At 39.1% G+C, this 24,452-nt stretch overlaps 1 protein-coding gene across 3 annotated transcripts in view; it reads right to left on the bottom strand.

Annotated features, from left to right (window-relative positions):
- Positions 1–9,272: 9,272 nt before the first annotated feature.
- TRAPPC8 (trafficking protein particle complex subunit 8) overlaps positions 9,273–24,452 on the bottom strand; it is an 85,916-nt gene continuing 70,736 nt past the window's right edge. For all 3 annotated transcript variants that reach the window (XM_065932397.1, XM_065932398.1, XM_065932399.1), the window contains 4 exons: positions 24,045–24,146; positions 18,795–18,940; positions 12,494–12,583; positions 9,273–11,396 (listed from right to left, as the gene is read on the bottom strand). In XM_065932397.1, the coding sequence (XP_065788469.1) occupies positions 11,162–11,396; positions 12,494–12,583; positions 18,795–18,940; positions 24,045–24,146 (573 nt within the window). In that variant the 3' untranslated portion in view covers positions 9,273–11,161. The remainder of the gene's footprint in view (positions 11,397–12,493; positions 12,584–18,794; positions 18,941–24,044; positions 24,147–24,452) is intronic.

Raw genomic sequence — 24,452 nt, 5'->3', positions numbered from 1 at the left:
GCACCAGGGTCTTTTCCAATGAGTCAACTCTTCGCATGAGGTGGCCAAAGTATTGGAGTTTCAGCTTCAGCATCAGTCCTTCCAATGAACACCCAGGACTGATCTCCTTTAGGATGGACTGGTTGGATCTCCTTGCAGTCCAAGGGACTCTCAAGAGTCTTCTCCAACACCACAATTCAAAAGCATCAATTCTTCAGCACTCAGCTTTCTTCACAGTCCAACTCTCACATCCATACATGACTACTGGAAAAACCATAGCCTTGACCAGATGGACCTTTGTTGGCAAAGTAATGTCTCTGTTTTTTAATATGCTATCTAGGTTGGTCATAACTTTCCTTCCAAGGAGTAAGAGTCTTTTAATTTCATGGTTGCAGTCACCATCTGCAGTGATTTTGGAGCCCCCAAAAATAAAGTTTGACACTGTTTCCACTGTCTCCCCATCTATTTCCCATGAGGTGATGGGACCAGATGCCATGATCTTTGTTTTCTGAATGTTGAGCTTTAAGCCAACTTTTTCCACTCTCCTCTTTCACTTTCATCAAGAGGCTTTTTAGTTCCTCTTCACTTTCTGCCATAAGGGTGGTGTTATCTGCATATCTGAGGTTATTGATATTTCTCCTGGCAATCTTGATTCCAGCTTGTGCTTCTTCCAGCCCAGCATTTCTCATGATGTACTCTGCATATAAGTTAAATAAGCAGGGTGACAATATACAGCCTTGACATACTCCTTTTCCTATTTGGAACCAGTCTGTTGTTCCATGTCCAGTTCTAACTGTTGCTTCCTGACCTGCACACAGGTTTCTCAAGAGGCAGGTCAGGTGGTCTGGTATTCCCATTTCTTTCAGAATTTTCCACAGTTTATTGTGATTGAATGGAATACTCCTCAGCAATAAAAAAGGATATAAGCTACTGATAGAGGCAACAATGTGTGCGAATCTCTAATGCAGTATGCTAAATGAAAGAAGCCAGAGACAAGGATCTCTACCGTGTAATTTTACTTACAGGACATTCTGAAAAAGGAACAATTATGGACCTGAAAACAGGTCAGCGGCTGCCAGGGATGACAGCTGGGATAGTGGCTGGCTACTGTTATGAGTTGAATTGTGTCCCCACCCCCTAAATCAATTCATATAAAGTCCTAATTCCCCAGTACCTCAAAATGTGGCCTTATCTGGAAATGGGGTCATTGCAGATGTATTAAGCTAAGATGAAGTCATACTGGAGTAGGATGGGCCCTTCCTTCAAAATGACTGGTGTCTTTATTAAAAAAAAAAAGACAGAGAAATTGGGACACAGCCATCCACACAGAGAGAACCCCAGGAGAAGATGAAGGCAGAGATAGGATGGTGATTCCACACACAAACAACTGCCAGCAAAACAACCAAAGGGAAGGGAGAGGGCTGGAACAGGGCTCACAGCTCTCAGAAGGAACCAGCTCTGCCAGCTTTGATCTTGGACTCTGGCCTCCAGAATCAATGTGAAACTAATTTCTGTTGTGCGACTCAGCCAGTTTGTGGTCTTTATTACAGCAGCACTAGGAAACTACAGGGGCAGCATGAGGGGATGTGGGGGGGTGATGAGCTCCTCTGTAAGTAACTCATGATGGCAGTCACATGATTATACGTATTTGTCAAAACTCAAAAGCGTACACCAAAAGGAATGCATTTACAGTATGTAAATAAAGTGAGCAAAAAATGTAAGGGTTGTGACTTGAAAAATGTTAACAAAAGATTTCATTGCTTGGTTTAGTAAATTCACATAGCAAAATACTTTCCTGTAACTTTCAAAGATGAAATTCCGATTCTTCACAAATGTACTACTCATACAGTTGCTGTCTGAAGAGTGCCACATTTAAGGTAAAAAAATTAATGTATTTTTAAAAAATTTATGTATCTATTTGGCTGGTTCCAAATTGAGAAAGGAGTACAGTAAGGCTGTATATTGTCACCCTGGTTATTTAACTTCTATGTAGAGTACATCAATGCCACGCTGGATGAAGCACAAGCTGGAATCAAGATTGCCCAGAGAAATATCAATAACCTCAGATACACAGATGACACCACCCTTATGGCAGAAAGTGAAAAGGAACTAAAGGGCCTCTTGATGAAAGTGAAAGAGGAGAGTGAAAATGCTGGATTAAAACTCAACATTCAAAAAAGGAAGACCATGGCATCCAGTCCCATCACTTCACGGCAAATATATGGGGAACCAATGAAAACAGTAACAGACTTTATTTTTTAGGCTCCCAAATCACTTGTAGATGGTGACTGCACCCATGAAATTAAAAGATGCTTGCTCCTTGGAAGAAAAGCTGTGAGCTGTGACCAACCTAGACAGCATATTAAAAAGCAGAGACATGACCGTGCCGTCTGTCTAGTGAAAGCTATAGTTTTTCCAGTAGTCATGTATGGATGTGAGTGAGGGTTGGACCATAAAGAAAGCTGAGTGCCAAAGAATTGATGCTTTTGAACTATGGTGTTGGAGAAGACTCTTGAGGGTCCCATGGACTGAAGGAGATCCAACCAGTCAATTCTAAAGGAAATCAGTCCTGAAAATTCATTGGAAGGACTGATGCTGAAGCTGAAACTCCAATACTTTGGTCACCTGATGCAAAGAACTGACTCATTGGAAAAGAGCCTGGAAAAGATTGAGGGCAGGAGGAGAAGGGGACATAGATGATGAGATGGTTGGATGGCATCACCAACTCAATGGACATGAGTTTGAGCAAGCTCTGGGAGTTGGTGATGGACAGGGAAGCCTGGCGTGCTGCAGTCCATGGGATCGTAAAGAGTCAGACACGACTAAGCGACTGACCTGACTGACATCTATTTGGCTGCACCAGGTCTTAGTTGCTGCATGTGGAATCCAGTTCCCCCACCAGGGATTGAACCCTGCCTGGGGCCCTGAATTGGGAGCATGGACTGTTAGCCACTTAACCACCAGGGAAGTCCCCAAAAGTTAATATCTTTAATTCAGTATTAGCTATTACTGCAGCCAATGCCTAGGATGGGGTTTCTAGCACCTAAAACAGTGCCAAGGCAAAACCACATTCATATCTATTGAATGAATGATCCATTAGAATTGCTAAACTTGAAGTCACTTTTAGTGAAAATGGTAGCGAAACAGGCAAATACAAAGCAAACCCCGTGTTTCCACTTCCCTACAATTCTTAAACTTTTGTCATGGATAAAAGACTAGTTATTGTTTTCTTCCATTTTCTTAACAGGAAAATGAATTCATATGACTCCAAGTATGTGAATTCAGTTTTAAAAGCTCATTTTTATCAAACTAAGTGCCAGGATTATGAATATTTCTCATCCATAAAGCATTTTAAAGGGGTTCCCTGGTGGCTCCGTGGTAAAGAATCTGCCTGTCAGTGTAAGAGGCATGGGTTTGATCCCTGATCTGGGAAGATCCCACGTGCCATGGAGCAATTATGCCTGTGCACCATAATTATCGAGCTTGTGTTCTAGAGCCTAGAAGCCAGAGCTACTGAACCCATGTACTACAACTACTGTAGCCCGTGCACCACAGAGCCCACGCTCTACGAGAGAAGCTATTGCAACGAGGAGCCTACACACCACAGCTAGAGAGTAGCCCCCAGCACAGTCAAAAATAAACAAACATTTTTTAAAAAGGTACACATGTTAAATAAAGCCATCGAAGAACTGTCGCCCACTGGCACTGCTAATCACACAATGTAATATAGACAAAAGGTAATTTAACCAAGTCTTCGGTTCAACTCAACAAGAATTTCTAGCATATGTCTTGCACTGTTCTTAGTATTAAGGAAAGGATGATATGAAGGGAGCAAATCTTTTTGCTCCTTTCATGAGACCCAAGTCAATGAGCATGAGGCCCAAGGCTGTAATCAAAATAAAGCTTATAATCATGAACAAAATTGGAAACTTAAAATAGTGCAGTGGCTGCTATAGATAGAATTGATTATGGGTTTATGGTTCATGCAGTCATTTGAAATGGCATCTATTAGAGGAACTTACAGTGGGTATTCTCAAATGGGATTTAAGTAAATCATGTTTAAAAATAACAGATTATTGAGTGTTCACTACCAGTCAGTGAACTAATAAATTTATGAAACTTTGTCATTTGATCACCACAATGACCCAGTGAGAGCGGAACTATTGTTGTATGAATAGTTCAGCACTGTATGAATGAGACTAATTGGGTAGTTAAGTTACTTTTACTTTCCCAAGGTCTCATGTTTGAAGGAGCAACGCCTTGGTTTCCAACCCATGTAGACTTAGGAGTCATTGGTACTAGTTCTTCCACGGTAGTCTGGTTTGCAGAGATTATGGTTCGTTATCCATAAGTAAACTCATGTGTCCCAAATCATAGTCCCTTCCATTTTTGCTTAGAAAATATTACAACTTCCCTTTAAATATCTAAAATATTTAAGTATTATACTTGATATCTCAATCTTGGTATTGATTTTCAAATCAATGTTTTAGTTTATAATACTGTAACTTTTATTTCAAAATTTGAAAGATTATGCAAGCCAACTTCTTCTTAGCCCCAGATTATGACTTTTGGATAATGGTGAGATACTTTTAAAAACCTTCCCAGGGACTTCCCTGGTGGTCCAGTGGCTAAGACTCCGAGCTCCCCATGTAGGGGGCCCAAGGTTCAATTCCTGGCCAGGGAACTAGATCCCACTGCAACTAAAGATCCTGCATGCCTCAACCCAAGACCTGCCACAACCAAATAAATACTTTTAAAAATAAAAATAAAATAAAAAGCTGCCTAAATGACTGAATCAAGCTGATAAGTTCTCTTGCTCTCCACATTGCCTGGGAGTTCTTCTGGTTTAAGTCATCTTGTCCTGTAATGTCATATCCTGCCGGGAGGAATTTTCCAGTAGCTCACCAACGCATGATTTGACTTAGTCAGCATGCACTGGATACCAACCAAGCTCTAAGAACTTTAAAAACTCATTATCTCACTTAAATATATTGTAAAAGAATCCTGTGTTAGAAGGAAACAAAGACATTAAGAGGTTTGTCCATAGCTAATAAACAGGGATGGAATAAGTCTCACCCACGTATTTTATCAGAGGTTTCATTAACAATGTCCTATTTTAGCCTTCATTTTAGATTGCGCAATGACAAATTAAATGACTTTTGATCAATAAAACTTTACAGTGTCTTAAAATACTATTTCAAGAAAACCCATCTATCTTGATTCTCTGAAATAAAGACTACTAAAGTCAGCAACACCTTTAATTAGGAAGTATTTTCTGAGTTAATATCGTAACTTAAGGTTGGTGAACTATCATTAACTTGTCTAAGTCTCTACAGTAGAAGGAAAAAATGTTTGATGTGATACCCAACTCTACCAAGGGCTATCTCATAAAATGCTAATTCCAACACTTCAAAGGCAAGTAGTAAGGATGGCGCTGAGGCAAAACTGCACGTCTGCTGCCCTCTAGTGGATAGCTGGTTTCAGGACCCACTTGCTATGTTTTAACAGGAAACGTGCCCTAGGAAAAAGGACTTTCCGGGTGGCTCCGCAGTAAAGAATCTGCCTGCAATGCAGAAATGGCAGGAGGCTCGGGATCAATCCCTGGGTCCACCTGGAAGATCCCCGGGGGAGGGCATAGGAACACGCTCTGGTACTCTTGCCTGGGGAATCCCATGGACAGAGGAACATGGCTCCCTAAGGTAGTCCTTGGAGAAGGTAATGACAACCCACTTGTTTTCTTGCCTGGAAAATCCCATGGACAGGGGAACCTGGTGGGTTACAGTCCATGGGGTCGGGAGAGTCGGATACGACTTAGCGACTGAACAAGAACAAGGTCGTCCTCTCTCCTTTCTCCTCTAGCTTTGTCCAGGTTCCCAAGATATGCTGACAGTATCCCTTAGTGTCAAAGCTAATGTAACTTTATTTACAGAAATAGGTATTTACAAAAATAGTCACAATCATTCATTTACATTTTGTGTTTGACTGTTTTGCACTACTATGGGAAGAACTGAGTAGTTGCAACAGCCTATATGACCCACAAAACCTAAACCACTATCTGCCACTTTGCAGAAAAAGTTTGCCAATCTGTAGTTTATGAGCCTATCATTAGTTCTGAAAAAGGCTTTGGTTAGTAAGGCCTGGTCCCTATCAATATGTTTGGGAAACGCCCCAGAAATACACACGAGCAATAAAGATAACTTTTTAGTTTAATTCCGTATTTCCCTACTTTTTCACCTAATACCTATTAACATCCTATTCAGTGGAAGACAATTTGGGAAATTCAAGTTTATAATACTGTGCTTAAATTTAAGACTTAAGTCTTATTACACTTCTTATCAATCTAAAAGGAAATTCTGTCTTGAACACTGTGCCTTGGGAATCAAATGTTATATTGAGTATAATTTACTTTAAAATATTTTACCAAAGACAGTGTGACAAATATGTATGTTAAATGGTTTAACCACCTAGGAGTAGTTAAAAAACACTTCAAGTATCTAACCCAGGGATGGTTATTTTGCCTTTGAAAAATTGGTCAGTCCACAAATCCAGAAGTGGCTACCAAAAGCCTTTCAAATATCAGCTCTCCCAGCAGAATTAGCATTGGAAACCAACATAAAGGAGATGTAAGTGGAGTTCAAGCTATGTGTCTTGGCTAGAAATATTGTAAAGCTCCTCCACACTGGGGCTCAGGAATCTAGTTGGGCCAGTAACCTATTCTCATTGCAGTGGCATTCTTGGCCCACGACTAAAATTCAGTCCTTTTTCCAGGTACTAAGTCATCAGTTGATTCTACCACCTGATTTCATCCAATCTGAAGGTTAGCTGAATCTTGTCACCCATCATCACATCTGAATTGAGTGTTTCTGCCAGTTGGAAGACTGTGGGTTCCAGTCCCATCTGAGGTGTATGGTTTCACACCTACCTACTCATTATATCTCCCTCTCACGCTCAAATTTGCTTTTTTTCCCCCCTGCAGATCATGGCCCTTAACGTCCAAGAAGGAAATATGTGCCTCCAGAGGTGACTTTCTTCTCCACCTTGCCACAAACCTGCAACCAAGAATTCAGGCAGAAGGTGTGGCAGGGTAGATGAGATGCCTGCATCAATCAGCAGGTTTGCTCTCAGGAGCCTCAGTTTTCCTGAACTTGGAAAATGGGGTTATTGATCTCTCCTCACTTCTGTGCAGTGCCCCCAGAGGGCTGCGGGGACAGACTGGGACAGACAGTCTGCTGTCTGGCGGCAGCAGGGTTGGGTCCACTTGCCCCAGTACAGCCACCCTGGCCCACCCATAGCCCTTCTCCTTCAAGAATGAAAGCTCCCTTCCAAGCACCCTCCTCCTCTTCCTCTGCGCTTTGTGTTAAAATTCCCTATTGCTTGCCTTCTGCAGTCAAACGCCTCTTCTCTAGCTCAAAAAGTTACTCTAATTGGTTTTTGGCTATGCTTGATCGTCGTTGCTGTGAGCAGGGGCTACTCTCCAGGTGTGGGGCCCCGGGCTTCTCCTGTTGTGGAGCATGGATTCTAGGGGGAGTGGGCTCAGTAGTTATGGCTCATGGGCTTAGCTGCCCCGTGGCATGTGGAATGTTCCTGGATCAGGGATCGAACCCATGTCCCCTGCACTGGCAGGCGAATTCCTTACCGTTGGACCACCAGGGGAAGTCCCAAAGAGTTATTTTGAGAGCCGACTTTCTAAGCAAGATTGCTAGATCTTAAAATATTTCAGATGGTTTTATACACTACATCCTGGTAGAATATTCAGTTAACTAATGAACTATTCATTCACATGTGAAAATGAACACTTGCTTTTTGCCTTTCACAAACATCCAATTATCACATGTGTCCTTTCCTGCCATCAAGTACACAGTAATTCAAATAGGTAAGGGACTGAGAACTGCTAACAAGTTTTAGGAAAGTTGATGTCAATCAAAGCTTAAAAATCAAAACAAAAACATGGGGAGGCAAGGCAAGGACAGATGACACAGGACACCCAAACCTTTATCCTGAGGTGAGAAACACCAAATATGACTGACCCTAAGCAAAATCATGAAATAGATCAAGCTTTCTTTCCTTCAGCATCCTATCCTTTCCTCCTTCTCTCCCCAATTTCTGCTCCTCCCAGCAGCTCGCCACACATCCTCCCTTCTAGACACTGCTCTGTGTTCCATTCCAAGTATCACTGCCCTTATAGCCTGCTTGAGAAATCTTACGTTGTAAAGACTGATGAGGGTGTGCTATCGGGGTACCTAAAGGCATTTGCATTTTTTGAATATTTTGCATTTTACTTTCTAATTGAAGGTAATTGCCTTACAATATTGTGTTGATTTTTGCCAAACAACACAGATCAGCCATAGGTATACATACGTCCTCCCCTTCTTGAACCTCCCTCCCTCCTCCCATCCTATCTTCAGCTCTCTAGGTTGTTTTAATGGAGTGTTTTGGAACTCTGGCCAAAGGGTCTAAATCTTTAATGGACCAATTTCACCTGATTTGAGCTGCACAAGCCTCAAAACACTCAACACTCTAATTCCTATCAGGAGGTACTTCCTTAGCCATGTGATGGACAGACCCTGTGCCCCCATCCCTTGCTCCTACAATGCCCCACTGCAAAGCTTCAAGTGCCTTGCCTGTCACAAGAGCTCTGGTCTACCAGATGTCTCGTATTTTTAACAGTCAGAATGACTTTCTCTTCGTTGAGTGATTTTTGGCTCATCCTTAAGTACAGTTCTCTTATCTCCCTTCCACAGTGTCTTTCCAGATTCCTGTCTTTCCCACATCCATCCGTTCTACAAAGACTTGCCATAGATTCTCAAGATAGGCAGCTGGAATTGAAGGCTAAATTTTCAGATTATGTGCAGATAGTCTGAAGTTAGTATTCTGTCTAGTTATGCTAAAAGCACAGGGTAGGCATGGTTTCATCTGCTCTTGTTGATTTGTATACTTCATTTGGAGAATGAGTGTAAAGATTTAGATTCAGGCAGACATCACAGGGTTTCCTAGGTGGCTCGGTGGTTTAAAATCTGCCTGCCAATGCAGGAGTCGCAAGAGACACAAGTTTGACGGCTGGGTCGGAAAGATCCCCTGGAGGAGGAAATAGCAACCCACTTCAGTATTCTTGGCTGGAAAATCCCATGGACAGAGGCGCTTGGTGGAATACAGTCCATGGGGCTGCAAAGAGTCATTCATGATGGAGCATGTGTGCACACAGGTACACACATACGTACGTACACATACACACACACACACACGCACACAGACACCATTATCCTCAGTCACCAGCAAGGAAGCAAACTCTCTGGTTTTGTCTGAAAATATCTTTGTTTCACTTCCCTTCTTGACAGGTATCCTTGTCGTTTAGAATTCAGGCTTAGCAGTTAGTAGGGTATCTTCAAAGGACTGAAAGGAACTATCTTCTGGCTTTCATTATTTTTGTTCAGAAGTCTGCTATCAGTTGAATTACTGCTACCATTCGCTCATGTAAGTTTTGTCTTCTGTATTCAGGACAGGTTCTCCTCTTGCCTTTAAATTCCAGCAGTTTCACTACGATGCATCTGGATACAGGTTCCTTTTTATTGATGTTGTCTGGGATTTTACTGAACTACTTGAATCTGTAACTTGTCCATCTCAGAAAATTCTCAAATGCTTCTGCCCTATCTTCTCCCCTTTCTCAGACTCCAAATAAAGATATAAGACTTTCTTTCAGAATCCAGTAGGTTTCTTATCTTTCGGGGGCCTACTTTCCATCCTTTTTCTCTCCTTCCTTCAGTTTCAAATAGTTCTCCTGACCTATACTTCTTGTCTCAAAAGTCAGTCAACTGTAGGCTCTGCTTCTCAGCTGCTTCTTCCTACGTGGGCAAACCTCCCAAGGCTACAAAGTAGGCCCACGTCTCATCTCTCTAGACTTCTTCTCCTGGATTCTGGTCTTCTAATAATGAACTATACTGACAATGCTTTCTTTTAGTGGTAAAACATTTTCTTTGGTTTCGTTCCGACATTTTGCTTTTCTTCAGCAGGAGAGCTAAATTACCTAGTCCTCCGTAACCAGCACCAGAATCTGCACTGTGGTTATTTATAACAGTGTCAATATGTCAATAAGCATAGATCTTCCTTTCTCCCAAGATATGAAAGGATTATCAAAGTTGTAGCTGGTTATCAGACATGACACATATAAAGACAAAATTCATTTGCTCATTTTTATAACACAGCCACCAAGGACTGTAGGAACAAAGACTGTTCTTCACTTTTGGAAACAAAGGTAATGCCTTCTCAGGAAACTCATCTGCTACCTGCTACAATAATATGGTTGGCACTGATTTTGAATAAAGAATATATTAAGTTCTCAGAATTTTTTTTAAAAGGTATCTAATAAATCTATACAGTGAATAGCATGTCTTTATTCTATTTACAGTACATTTGTTATAAATATAATACATTTTTTAAAAGCTTATTTTTAATTAACTTGAGTAGATTTATATTTTAAACAGATCAACTCAATTGTTAAAGTTACATAATAAAGAATATGATAATTTAAATGACAAAAATCTCATATTGTGAAATAGTGCACTCTATGCTGAGATGAATGAGGGGGGAGGAAAGTCAAACTCCTTTCAAAACTATATTCAAAGCATCAGAAAAAAATTTTTTTCTTTTTACAAAGTTATGTATAAGCCAAAGGAACGACCAGATACTGATGTATGAAGACTCATAACCAGAGTTCAAACTGATTTTAGAGAATTGTGTGAAGTAAGACAAGAAACCGTGTATTTAACACTCTATAGAACTTCACAGTAAAGCTGGAATTTATAGACTAATGGCTTAACAGGAGTATTGCCAACAAGGCCCTTTCTTCCTTCAAATCATCTCCTAATGTTCATATACCATCAGTAAGCTGTAACAGCAGACTTAGACACTGGTTTTAAGATGGGGCTTAATAAGGTGCATGGATATACTGAAATTCTGTATTATGAGCATGTAAATTATTACCAAGGTTTAAAGAAATACAAAAAAAGAATTTAAGTATTCTCAGTCCAACGTGCTTTGCATCATCAACAAATAGACAAACCAAAAGTATTCTGCAGTGATCCAACACCAACCTCCCGAACAAGTTAGGCATTTCAAATACTGCTGTAAAACCCATTCAGTAAAATAAAACTGATTCCCGTGGATTTCAGTACAAATCTGTAAGTTGTCACACATTATTGATGATGATCAGGGCAGGCATGGAGCTCTGCTGACTTGTTTCAAACACCGTGACTTGGTCCGATAACTTGGCAAATACCCTAGGAGTTCCAAGGTTATAAACACCTGTGTGGACAAAGCATGCTTTCAGCTGCAAACTGTGAATCTCCTGGCTTTTAAGCTGAAGTTTATATTGTGTTTGTCCCAGCCATGTAAATGATCCATGGATTTCCAAAGCTTCTGGGCTAAGGGAGGAGGAAAAGGGTAAGTTGGAAGGTATTTTTTCTTCAGGAATTTTTTCCCAAAGCCCCAGTAACACATCCCTTTCATCCAGCAACTCTAATTCTAGAAAGTATTTATGATGCCAACTGTTTGTTAATAATAACATCAATAGTAATAACTAATATTACTATTTCTATAATAACTAACATTTATTAACAATTACTATGTTCTAGACTTAATGCTAACAATGAATTATCTCATTTAACACTCACGACAGCAGTCAGTAAATAGGGAACCTGATTTCAAACCTGAGCTTTTAACCACCTGGTTCTCCACACATAAAGATAAATGTAAAAATAAGAATGGTTACAATACTGAGACTCTTTATAATATTGAAATATGGAAAGCAACCCAGTGTCTACCAATAAGACATTGGTTAATTAATTTATGATACACAAAACATGTTCGGATTTCAGAGAGCTGACCCAGATCCTGTTTGCAGTGTTATACTGTAATTAATAATCAGCATATGTTTCACACTGTTTTTCTATAGATTCCAAATTTTCTGAATTCTGAAAAGCACCTAGCTCTTAAGAGTGCTGGTACAGACCTGCATTTTTTTTTTTTTTTGCTGTTAAGCATTATTTTATAAATCAGAAAACAAGACCAAAAAAACTTCTATCATGAACTTACTGATTTTCAAGTTTAGAGTTCTTTATCACCAACAAGCTTTTATAAAAATTGTCATCTCTGGCTAGAATTGCTGCTTTTAGAAACCAGTTTTCATTTCTGACTACTGAAATGCTAAGACAAATATCTGTAACTCTTCTCTAACACTTCTTTTTTTATTTGGCTGTGCCAGGCCTTAGCTGCAGCACACAGGATCTTCAATCCTAGCTGTGGCATGTGGGATCTAGTTCCCCGACCAGGGATCGAACCTGGGATGTCTGCCTTGGGAGCGCAGAATTGGCAAGTCCCTTAGCTAACACTTCTTAATACCAAACAAAAAAGGGTATTTCTGAGTAAACTGTGTCTATATTAGATAATTATTTTGAAATATTAAACTACTTTCAACTCAATCTTTAACTACAAAACAAGCCTGCTCTAAATAAATCTTTACCTTGTTGTTTTATGCCGAAGATCAACTATTACATCGACGTCAGCCTTGGAACAATTGGAAAGTAAAAGGGTCACTGGTACTAAACAAAGGCTGTGGAAAAGAAAAACCAAAAAAGATTAATGGGTTATTGAAAACAAAAACAGTTTCTTGAAAATAAAACTTACAATTACCTAGCAGCATAAGATCCTCAAAAACAATTATATTCAAGTAAGGGAAAAAACTGAGTTCTAAAATCACTCAAGCCAAATGATTTACATAAATAAGAAGTAAAACATATTAATACAATGCTTGAATACTAAATATTAGAATATACACATTCACAAAACCACTTTTATTTCCTTTTATTAAAGCTAATCTTTAAAAATAACCAAAATGTTTCTAATTGGTTATTTCCCAAAATGAAAAACAGAAGGAAACAACTGCAACTAAGAAAGATAAATGGAGGGAAAAAAAATCGTGAAAATGCCAACAACTAATGCTGTTCTTTGTGTTTCTCAAAAATTACTTTGAGAACTTGGCCTAGGCTGACATTTGCTATCCTATCAAATCTGCACAGAAGCCATCATGCTTGGGAAACTATGAGAATTATTTCTGTATAGCAAGTTATGAGAAAAGCCCTTTCAAGTAGACATATTTGCTCAGTTAACCTAGTTTCTGATCTCACTTTATGATCAGTAAGTCACTAAAGCACAGGAGAAAAGACAGGGAGTGAGAGAAGAGGACCTAAGAACAGAGTACATATTAAGAACATAATAAATGAACATAATAATCTATGCACAAATGAAGCCTGGTTACATACTATTATTTAAAATATTTTACCCTATTAACATAAAGAACAATAGTAAAGAGAGAGTAAAAAAAAAAAATCTTATGAGCTCACACAATATTAAAATTCTGCTCAGATAATATATTTTATGCTCTCAGAAATTTTATATCCCCTTACTAAGAAACGCTTCCTAAACCACACGGCAAATAACAGATTTCCCTAGACAAAAACTAAGATACTTTCAAAAACTCATCCTTAGATTATACTGGTGCTACACCCTTACCTCCCCCACAAACTTCTCACAGGAATGGAGGACAACCAAGACTAACGAATGGGGGTCCAGTCTAGAGCCCCTCATCAAGTTAGATTCCAGCCATGGAACTTGTAACCTAAAGCAAAACCTCAGGAACTCTAACGGTGTTACCATTTGAGCCTCAAATCCTCCATGCTCTATCTAAATGCTTCCAGTGAAAGAAGAAATGAGGACATCTGGATGCTTCCTAACCCCGAAATCATTATCTTCACTCCTCTTCTTCCTCCATCACTATTTCAGTGAATAGCATCCTCATCTCCCTAGCAAAGCTTGGGCATCATCCCAAGTGTTTGGTTTTTTTTTTAAAGTGGGAATGGGGGCTACTGCCTCATTAGCCCCCATCCCCAACTTTTTACTACTCGTCACAAATTCCTATCAATTCTGTCTCCCACACAGCTCTGGAGGCTGGTGACTTCACTCAAAATTCACATTCCTTACAAGTTCAAGTCACTGCATCTCTTGGTTTACTAATCACCTCTGAATTAGCGTTCTGATGTAAACCAATCTTTACCTGGGTGTTTCTCATACCTGACATGTGATCCTCCCACTACAACGTGCACCACAGTCACAGGAATGCTTGATAAAAGAGACTGGGCTCCATCCCCAGAGTTTCTCATTCAAAAGGGCTGGGTGGGGCCCAAAATCTGTGTTTCTGCTAAGTTCCCAACTGCTGCTGCTCTGGGACCACCTTTCAAAAGTCACTGCTTCACACAACAGCCTTTCTAAAACGCTCATCTGATGAGCCAAAAACAGTGCCTTGAGACCAAACTGCTAACAACCATTCCCCCACCACTAAAATCTGGTATTATTAAAGGCATGAGTTCTAGAGTCAGACTGCTAGGATTCACATGTCAGTTCAACAATTCTGTTTCTCAGTTTTCTCAACTGTAACCTAGGAATAATAACTTTACCCATCTCCTGAGTTTCTTGTGGCTGGGTAAGATCAAATATGCTATGCGCTGACAATAATGCCTAGCACAACTTCAAAAGCTTCACAAACACTATTTAACATGACTTCTTATTGTGAGGAGCTATGGCAGCTAAGCTCAGTATGACTCTTTGCTCTTTCCCATAGTCTCACTCCCTTGCTGCCCCGTGTCCCACTGCCGTGATCAAGTCGCCTCCTGTCCCACGGCCCCCTCCCCACGGCATTAAGAACATTCCTCCAGATCCTCAGTCTCTTCTCTTTATGTGTCCACATCTCACTTTAATTGAAATCTGGCTAAGGACACAGCTGCCTCTACAGGCCTCGCCATAATAGATACTGTTTATCTTCCAGTATCTTCCACATCTCAGGCCAGAATGTCTCCTTAATATAGTTAATACCACTTGCCGAGTTCTTCCTCCTCTCTCTCCTATAAAAACACCTCCACTTTTGTCATAAACTACTCCAAGGTTTTTATTCTTTTTCTTTGCCCTCAAACTGACAAACTAAACCAGGGAACGTAACTCAGTGCAACAGAGATTCCTTGGGGCAGGGGAAGGGATAAGGATTTTGAAATATCTGAAGTAAAGATTGAGGGAAGCATCTGCTTCTCCCCACCCCACCCTTGATTCATCTACTATGTGGGTCAAGCAGAGGCCTGCCACCTAGATAGAAAGCACTGCACAGGGCTTCTCTTACCGGTTTCATTTATTACAAGCTTCTGCATGAGTTTGCTTTCTTCTTTTCAATCCTGAACTTTGACATCTTTTTGGCGAACTTCACTGTTTAGGTAGACAATTTATTCAGCTCTTTCTCAAACCCTTGATCTATCACACCCATAACCACCAGGAGTATTCAAAACTCAGTCATCTATCTTTCATGACTTAACTGTGAACTTTTTTTTTTAGTCACCTAAAATAACTACCTCTGAAATACTCCTCAGCTTTTCCACTCACTGACCACAATCGCCAGCTCTCTCAATTATGCTTCTGATCTTCAGTTTCACAGGTATATCCAGTCATTTGACCCTCTACTTCACCGATTCTCAACCCTGATTACTGTGGTGATGGTGATGCTTGTTTAACAATTATTTACTCCCCTCACCTTCCAGCTGTGTGATGGGGGATCATCTTTGTTGACTGTGAAGGAGAGGCTATTTGGCCAATGGAGTAATAATGACTGATGCAAGCAGAAGCTTTAAATGTGCTACTGCAACGTGGCTCACTTTCTGTACTTCAGAGATATGCCATGAGAAGAATAGCTAGTTGCTGCCCATCTGGACTGACCCCCAAAATACATGTGCACAGACATGAATCCAACCAACCCACAACCTGAAGGAGAATCAGTGAAATTGTCGATGCTCTGCAGACCCATGAGCGTGGGACTAAATACCCTGTGTAAGCTACTGAATTCTGGAGTGGTGTCCCACAAAGCATTATAGTAGCAATCTGAGGATTTATTTAAAATATACAGACACCTGGGTCCTACTCCCAGAGGTTCTGATTTAACTGGCCTGAATATCAGGATTTTAAAAATTCTCCAGGTGATTCTAATGTGCAGCCAAGTTGGAAGAAACTGCAGTGTGTCATCCTTCTCGAGCCTTCCTTGCATTCACATACTTCCATGCACAGTTCGAGTTCTGTGGTGCTTTATTTTAGCTCACTGTTCTGCTTTAGTTTGATCAAATCTATCCTGTTTTACATACTTCCCTGCACTACCAAGTTTCTATGATGCTTTTCAACCCTAACAAAATCACATGGAGAAGTCCTACATGTTCCAGCCTCTAACACACAGCCCAGGTTTTAAACAGTAAGCAGCACCGTGGAATCCAAGATGTTCAGGAACTACATGAAGCAGGACAGGGTTTGATAAAAAGAGACAAAGCAGAAGCGTGAGGTAAGATGAAACATTGTGGAATCAAAACTATCTATGGAAGCGTGTGAAGGCAAGACAGGTTCAGTAGGGATAAAACATTTCTTTCCTCAGCTTTGGCTACACATGAGAATCACCTGGAGAACTTCAGGAACTCTGGATGTCCTGCCCCCCACCCTCCGCCAATCAAACGGGAATCTCTGGGAGTAGGATCAAAGCATCTGTATTTTTTAAAAAATTTCCCCAAGTGATCCCAGCATGCCTCTGTCAGTCAAAGGCACAAAGACTGAGTACCAAGCAATTAAGACCTAGACAAATATTTAAGAACAAAAGTATTTAAAAATAACTTAAATGGCTAAAATTTTTAAAAGTCTGACAACAGAAAGTGTTGGTGAAGGTATCAGCAGATGGAACTCCCATGTACTACTAATGGGATGTACGAATTAGTAAAACTAGTTTAAAAGAAACTGGGCATAAAAAGAATAAACTCTGTATAATACCACTTATACAATAAAATTCAAAAACCCCACAAAAATCAAAATACAGAGATGTAAACATGGTTGGAAAATTGTAATGAAAGAGGAGCAAAGAGATGACTGCTAATACTGGGGATGGACAGCAAGTACACAGGGGGCTTCTGAAACTTGCTGCTGCCGCTGAGATTGCTAGCAATTTTTAAATTTCTTCCCTAGATATGATTTTTTGGGTATTAGTTTGGTGAAAAAAGAATCACTGTGGCCACACGTTTTCAGTTTTGAGAACTTTTCTATGTGTTATACTTCCCTGGTGACTTAGACAGTAAAGCGTCTGCCTAAAATGTGGGAGACCTGGGTTCAATCCCTGGATGGGGAAGATCCCCTGGAGAAGGAAATGGCAACCCACTCCAGTAGTCTTGCCTGGAAAATCCCATGGACGGAGGAGCCTGGTGGGCTACAGTGTGGTGGGCAAAGAGCTGGACACGACTGAGTTACTTCACTTTTTATGTGCTATATTTCACAAAAAAAAAGGTTTAAAAATGGTTAGCACCATTCAAGTTACTTTTTAGATAACTCTGATGCTCCTAAGTCTCTGTAAAGGTCTTCGTTTTGCCCAGCACTGTGTGTTCTCAGCCAGCTTCTCATTCCTCTCAGTAGTTATCCTCAAATTTCACTTTTAAAAATTCTCTACCCTTTCTCCTCTTATTTCCTAGAGAACTTTGAGTACTTAACCTCATTCCTACAAACTCTAAAAGGGAGGCATGTGCAAACTTGTTAAAATTTTCTCCCTACTTTCATCTTTCTGTCCAAAGCTAATTCTGCCACTTTTCAGTGTTACCCTTTCATCTATTAAGGGTTTTGTTGCCCTTCTTGCATCCTATCGTTTCCTTTAAGACCATAAATACATCCGTATCTTCTAAGTAAGAAAACAGCAATACTGAAGGCTATTCTCTGATCCCTGTTTACAGTCAGGCTTCTTGAAAGGCTGGTGGTCTACACTAGTATCCTTCCTTCCTTCCCAGCCCCATCTTTCCTCAAAACCTACTGTGTCATGCTTCCACCTCCCATACAGTTAATAGTCTTCTCAAAACAATTTCTTTATTGTCAGAACCAATGAAATGACTTTTCTGCAGCACTCAAAACTGGTAGCCACTTTCCTATCCTTGAACTGCTCTCGCTCCACCTCTGTGATCCCACTTTCTACTCACTGGTCTTGTCTTCCTAATTCTTTGACTGCTACTTCTCAACCATTCTTCTTGATGGAATCCTTTTTCCTTGGCTCATCTCTCCAATACCACTGTTCTATGGGTCACCATTCTCTTTTGTTCTATCCCACCTCTTCCCTACCCCTACCCACAGTGACTTCACCAAAACTTACATTTTCAATTCTAATTTACAGACTGGCTGTAGCAGACTTCACTCCATCTTGTTTTCTATCTGCAAACCAGCTCCTTTTTGAAGTATCACCTGACTTAGGACCTTTTATTTTAGAACCTCAAATTTATGTAATCAAGCTATTTATCAAAATTATAAATACATCATCCCCCCAAAAGTTTAACACTTGGTAAACCTTAAGTCAATGATGCTGTCTAAATTTAAACTGTTTGATGAATCTATACCATAGTCATGTCTTAGGTTTATTCTGTATCTAAAACAAAAACAAAATGATATACTATTTTTTTCCTTCTTTTTGACTTAATGATAAATATATTCATCAAAAGAAATCTTTTGACAACTAATTGGCTGAGGAAATATCCATCTCTTAATTACAGTAATAATAACCATAGTAACAGGTAAGTTACTTAATGGCAATTTCTGTGTACTCAATATTATTCTAGATCTCTTCTTCAATATTTGTGTTAATGCTATTAATAAATGTGTTGATGTGTGTGCATGCACATACATGTGTGTACATTGCAGAAAAAATTTAACAAAAATATATCTCAAACCTTTTTTGATGAAAGGGATGATTAAATGATTCTGGATAGTGAAGACTCGTTTTAATAAGATTAGAAAGCTGCTCTGCTGATGGTCTTGAGGAAACTGTAGTGTTTTCTGGCCTGAAAAATTTTAATAGTTCCATTTCTGGTGGCTCCTGAGAAAAGAAAAAATACGACAATGAAAACACTGCCTTCTTAAAATAAGGTATAACAGATACAAACAAAAGAAGCTTAAAACCAGTGGAAATTAAAAAAAAAAAACTGGAAATAAAGTAAAGCATGTACAATATTTTTTCGGCTGTAAAAACTAACAAACAGTAGGAATCATGTGCAATACAACCTATGATAAAAAATTAGGATCTGTAATCATTTATTCATTCTCTATTATGTGCTGGTGTTAACTTGATATCCAACAATCACACATAATAGTTCTATGATCCTGGGTAAGTTATTTAATACTTCAAGACTTAATTTCCTCATATATAAAAAAGGGTTCACAATAATAATAATTTCAAAAGTTGCTGTGGTTCTCATCTAATAAAACTGCTTAGTACTTAGGCTATAGACATTCAATTGTATATCATCTGCCTCATGAGTTTTTAAAAACATTCTCCCTATTTATTTCTGGCCGCACTGGGTCTTCCTTGCTGTGGGTGTGCTTTCTCTAGCCGCGGTGAGTGGGGGCTCCTCTCTGGTTGCAGCGCGCACAGGCTTCTCACTGCAGTGGCTTCTCTTGCTGTGAAGCACAGGCTCGAGGGGCATGGGCTTCAGCAGTTGGGGCTCACCGGCCCAGTTGTCCCCAGACGTGTTGTATCATCCCAGACCAAGGATCAAACCCATGTCCTCTGCATTGATAGGCAGACTCCCAACCACTGGACCACCATGGAAGTCCTCTTCCTTCATTACTTTTTTCTCCGTTTTCCTTTACTATCAGAAAATTTTGTTTTTTAATTTCTTGGTAGCCTAGTTGGAATCTGATCTACACCCAGGACTGGCAAACCATATCCCATGGGCCAAAGCCAGCTTGCCTCTGGTTTTTGTAAAGACAGTTTTATGGAAACCGAGCCACATCCATTTGTTTACATACTGGCTATGGCTGCTTTTGGACAACAGAGATGAGTAATATCGACAAAGACCTTCTGGCCAGCAAAGTCAGAAATGTTTATTGTCCAGCTTTTCTCAGAAAAGGGTTGCTGATCCTTGATTTATACAGTTTCAAAAGCATTATTCAAATTTGCTTTTGACTTATGAGTGAGAGGAAGGTGACTAGAGGTTTACTTTGGAGAAGGAAAAACTTGTGGCTGGAAGCCAGAAGGAGCCGAACTTCTGAAGTGCACGTCATATTCCCTTTCTTAATCTGGGTCCTGCTTATACTGGAGTGTTCTTCAATTTGTGAAAAGTCACTCTTCTGCATTTTTGTTAAACTTTAATAAAAAGTTCAAAAAATATCCCATTGTTTAACATAGTATAATCATCTAAGATAAACAAGCTGTTATTTGAGACTTCTAAACTATATTGAATAAATCTCTACATACCACCTACCAGGAGGCAAACATGTGAACACATAAAAGGATACCAAAAACCTGAAGCTAATTTACCAAGGGAATACTGACAGAAGCTTCCCTCTCTCTCAGCTTAAAAGCAGCAACAATTTTCACAGTAAGTGCTGGACAATTTGTACAGTAGTTTTTTCCAATAAGGGTGACAGACAGTTATACCCCAAGACAGAGTTCCATCACAAGATAGGCAAGATATAAAATACTCTCCTGTTTTATAAGTAAGCTAAAGTTTATCAAATTATGCAAGTAAATTGCACTAGGTCATCAATCTAAAAGTCTATGAGTTCCATATATATTATCCTCAATATAATGAACATGCCACATCTCGCAACTCAGCTAATCATGTAAAATATTTCAAAAGTGAAATACAGAGAAATAAAAAGGATATGCCCTAGACAGTATTTTTGTAAAATGGGAATATAACATGAGTAAATTTTATACAGAACACTTTGTTTCATTTTCTAAATGAAAATCTTGCCTTTCCAAATTATCAAAATATGACAACTTATAAATAAAATGAGATTTTTAATTAATCAAATCAGTTTGAGAAAAACAACTTTCTTAAAGTAAGAAACAGATTTGGGGTTAAATATATCTTCATTAAACCTAACAGAAAATTACCATTAGACATCACTAAAGTAAAAATCAATTCAAATTATATTATTACCAAAGGAATGTAAAGCCAGTATACCTAACTTTGATGAGAAATCAGATATTTACATAGTCCCAAATTATCTCCCCACAATTACTTCTTCTTATAAATAAAAAGAAAAAATAGTAATACTGTGGAAAAACATGGCAGGTAATATCTTAATCAAATGATCCATCACCTATAATGGGACAAATTAATATCAAATGCCTTTTTATTTTTTTTAATTTTTGACGTGGACCATTTTTAAAGTCTCTGTTGAACAAAACTGCTTTTGTTTCATGTTCTGGTTTTTTGGCCCTGAGGCATGTGGGATCTTAGCTCCCCAACCAGGGCTCGAACCAACCCCTTGCATTGAAAGGCAAAGTCTTAACTGCTGGACCATCAGGGGAGACCCTCATGAGCCTTCTGAAGTAATACACTGACAGGGATATAATATCACTTAGGAAGTATTTCAATCAAAAATGTGTAACTTTAATCTGATCATAAGAAATATTCCAAGTATTATTCTATATTTAAAATAACTGGCCAAGGCTCTTCAAAAATGTCTACATGATAACTGAAAAATAAAGGTTCAGAAAATGTTCCAGATTAAAAGAGACTGAAGAGACTGAAGTGAACACAATGCACGATCCTGGACTGAATTTTGAATGGGAAAAAAGCAAACCAAGTCTTATAACCAAGACCGTTGATGACATTTGAATTTAGACTGTATATATGAGTATTGCATCAATGCTAAACTTCCTGAATTAATAATGGTTTTTGTGATTATGGAGAAGATTGTCTTTGTCTTCAGGAATACTCTCTCAGTCAAGTATTTAGGGGCAGATAGGCAAGATGTGTGCAACTTTCTCAGAAGAGAGAATCCAAGAATGATGAAGAAAAAAATTAAAATGCACATTAACAGATAAACAAATAAGCCAAAATGTTAACCAGTGGTGAACCTGAGTGAAAGGTCTAAGAAAAGCTTTATAAGATTTTCTCTTTAAGTTTCAAAATTATTTCAAACTACAAGTTGTCAAAAATAATGGGGAGAAAATCATGACAATCAGAATAAATTATTTATGAATACAATACAAGGTCACTGTTTGAATCATAGGACTAAATATGCTTAAATTTTATTTATATATATATACGATGAGAACTTTTGATAAGATTAAATAGTACTTTAGGAGAACTAAGAAAACAAACAGTACTACCAGCTGCTGCACAACTCCAGAGGCCCTCCTCTACACTACGTGACCAGCCCCGTGGAGTTCTGCAATGGTGTGGGCCTGCTGAACAATAAGCAAGGTAAGACAGAGGATACGGTTCCGTCCTCTCATAAGTCAATTCTTTTTATAACTATGAGTTCTAGATTCAATAAAGAGTATATCTTAGGAAACTCCATGATCACAAATGCATCTTAATGCTCTTATTAAGGGCTAGTGAACTTCAAAATCAATTTATGTTCATTTTTAATTTTAATCAGCTTACTGCCACCAACCCCTAACTCAAATCTCAGTATAAAAGCTTGCAGAAGAATATATAATGGAAAAAAGACAACCTCTTTAACAAGTGGTGCTGGGAAAACTGGTCAACCACTTGTAAAAGAATGAAATTAGAACACTTTTAACACCATACACAAAAATAAACTCAAAATGGATTAAAGATCTGAATGTAAGACCAGAAACTATAAAACTCCTAGAGGAGAACATAGGCAAAACACTCTTCAACATAAATCACAGCAGGATCCTCTATGACCCACCTCCCAGAATACTGGAAATAAAAGCAAAAATAAACAAATGGGACCTAATTAAACTTAAAAGCTTTTGCACAAGAAAGGAAACTAGAAGCAAAGTGAAAAGACATCCCTCAGATTGAGAAAAAATAATAGCAAATGAAGCAACAAAGGATTAATCTAAAAAATATACAAGCAACTCCTGAAGCTCAATTCCAGAAAAATAAATGACCCAATCAAAAACTGGGCCAAAGAACTAAACAGACATTTCTCCAAGGAAGACATACAGATGGCTAACAAACACATGAAAAGATGCTCAACATCACTCATTATCAGAGAAATGCAAATCAAAACCACAGTGAGGTACCATTACATGCCAGTCAGGATGGCTGCTATCCAAAAGTCTACAAGCAATAAATGCTGAAGAGGGTGTGGAGAAAAGGGAACCCTCTTATACTGTTGGTGGGAATGCAAACTAGTACAGCCTCTATGGAGAACAATGTGGAGATTTCTTAAAAAACTGGAAATACAACTGCCATATGACCCAGCAATCCAACTTCTGGGCATACACACTGAGGAATCCAGATCTGAAAGAGACACGTGCACCCCAATGTCCATCACAGCACTGTTTATAATAGCCAGGACATGGAAACAACCTAGATGCCCATCAGCAGACGAATGGATAAGGAAGCTGTGGTACATATACATCATGGAATATTACTCAGCCATTAAAAAGAATTCATTTGAATCAGTTCTAATGAGATGGATGAAACTGGAGCCCGTTATACAGAGTGAAGTAAGCCAGAAAGATAAAGACCAATACAGCATTCTAACACATATATGTGGAATTTAGAAAGATGGTAACGATAATCTTATATGCAAAACAGAAAAAGAGACACAGATGTATAGAACAGACTTTTGGACTCTGTGGGAGAAGGCGAGGGTGGGATGTTTAGAGAGAACAGCATCAAAACATGTATATTATCAAGGGTGAAACAGATAACCAGCCCAGGTTGGATGCATGAGACAAGTGCTTGGGGCTGGTGCACTGGGAAGACCCAGAGGGATCGGGTGGAGAGGGAGGTGGGAGGGGGGATTGGGATGGGGAATACATGTAAATCCATGGCTGATTCATGTCAATGTATGGCAAAAACCACTACAATACTGTAAAGTAATTAGCCTCCAACTAATAAAAATAAATGGGAAAAAATAAATAAATAAAAATAAATAAATAAATAAAGGCTTGCAGAAATCAGACACCTTCAAAAACACAAAAACAACCAAACAAAAACCCCCACAAGTTCACAGGAGGCCCCAAAACATGTCATTACCTGTTTCTGAGGATATGAAAAAGCTTCTTTTCCAATAGTGCGAAGAACAACATGGTGCTGCCCTTCCAAAATAAGCTGCTTACTGTCTTCCACGACATAAGCCTAAGAAGAAAAAACACAAAAGTGTTACCCCTGCTTGGCAGTCAACCTCAAAAGTAACCAAGACAAAGTCTGTTGGAAAGTGGAGGTGTTATAGCTAATATCTATCAAATACCAAGATTCATGACTGTGTCAGCATTTCTTTTTTTTTTTTTCCAATGTGCTGGACCTTGTGTCAGCATTTCTAACTTTCATTCATTCATTCAATTAATAAAGTATCTATCAAAATCTGCTCTGCCTCAATATAAGACAGTTGGCCTGGATATTCGAGAAACAAATCTTGAAACCTTTCCCAATTTTCTCTAGAGT

This window comes from Muntiacus reevesi, chromosome 4 (genome assembly GCF_963930625.1).
Source record: "Muntiacus reevesi chromosome 4, mMunRee1.1, whole genome shotgun sequence".
Taxonomy (NCBI): domain Eukaryota; kingdom Metazoa; phylum Chordata; class Mammalia; order Artiodactyla; family Cervidae; genus Muntiacus; species Muntiacus reevesi.
The sequence above is the reverse complement of the archived record's forward strand: the minus strand, read 5'-3'. Positions and strand labels throughout refer to the sequence as shown.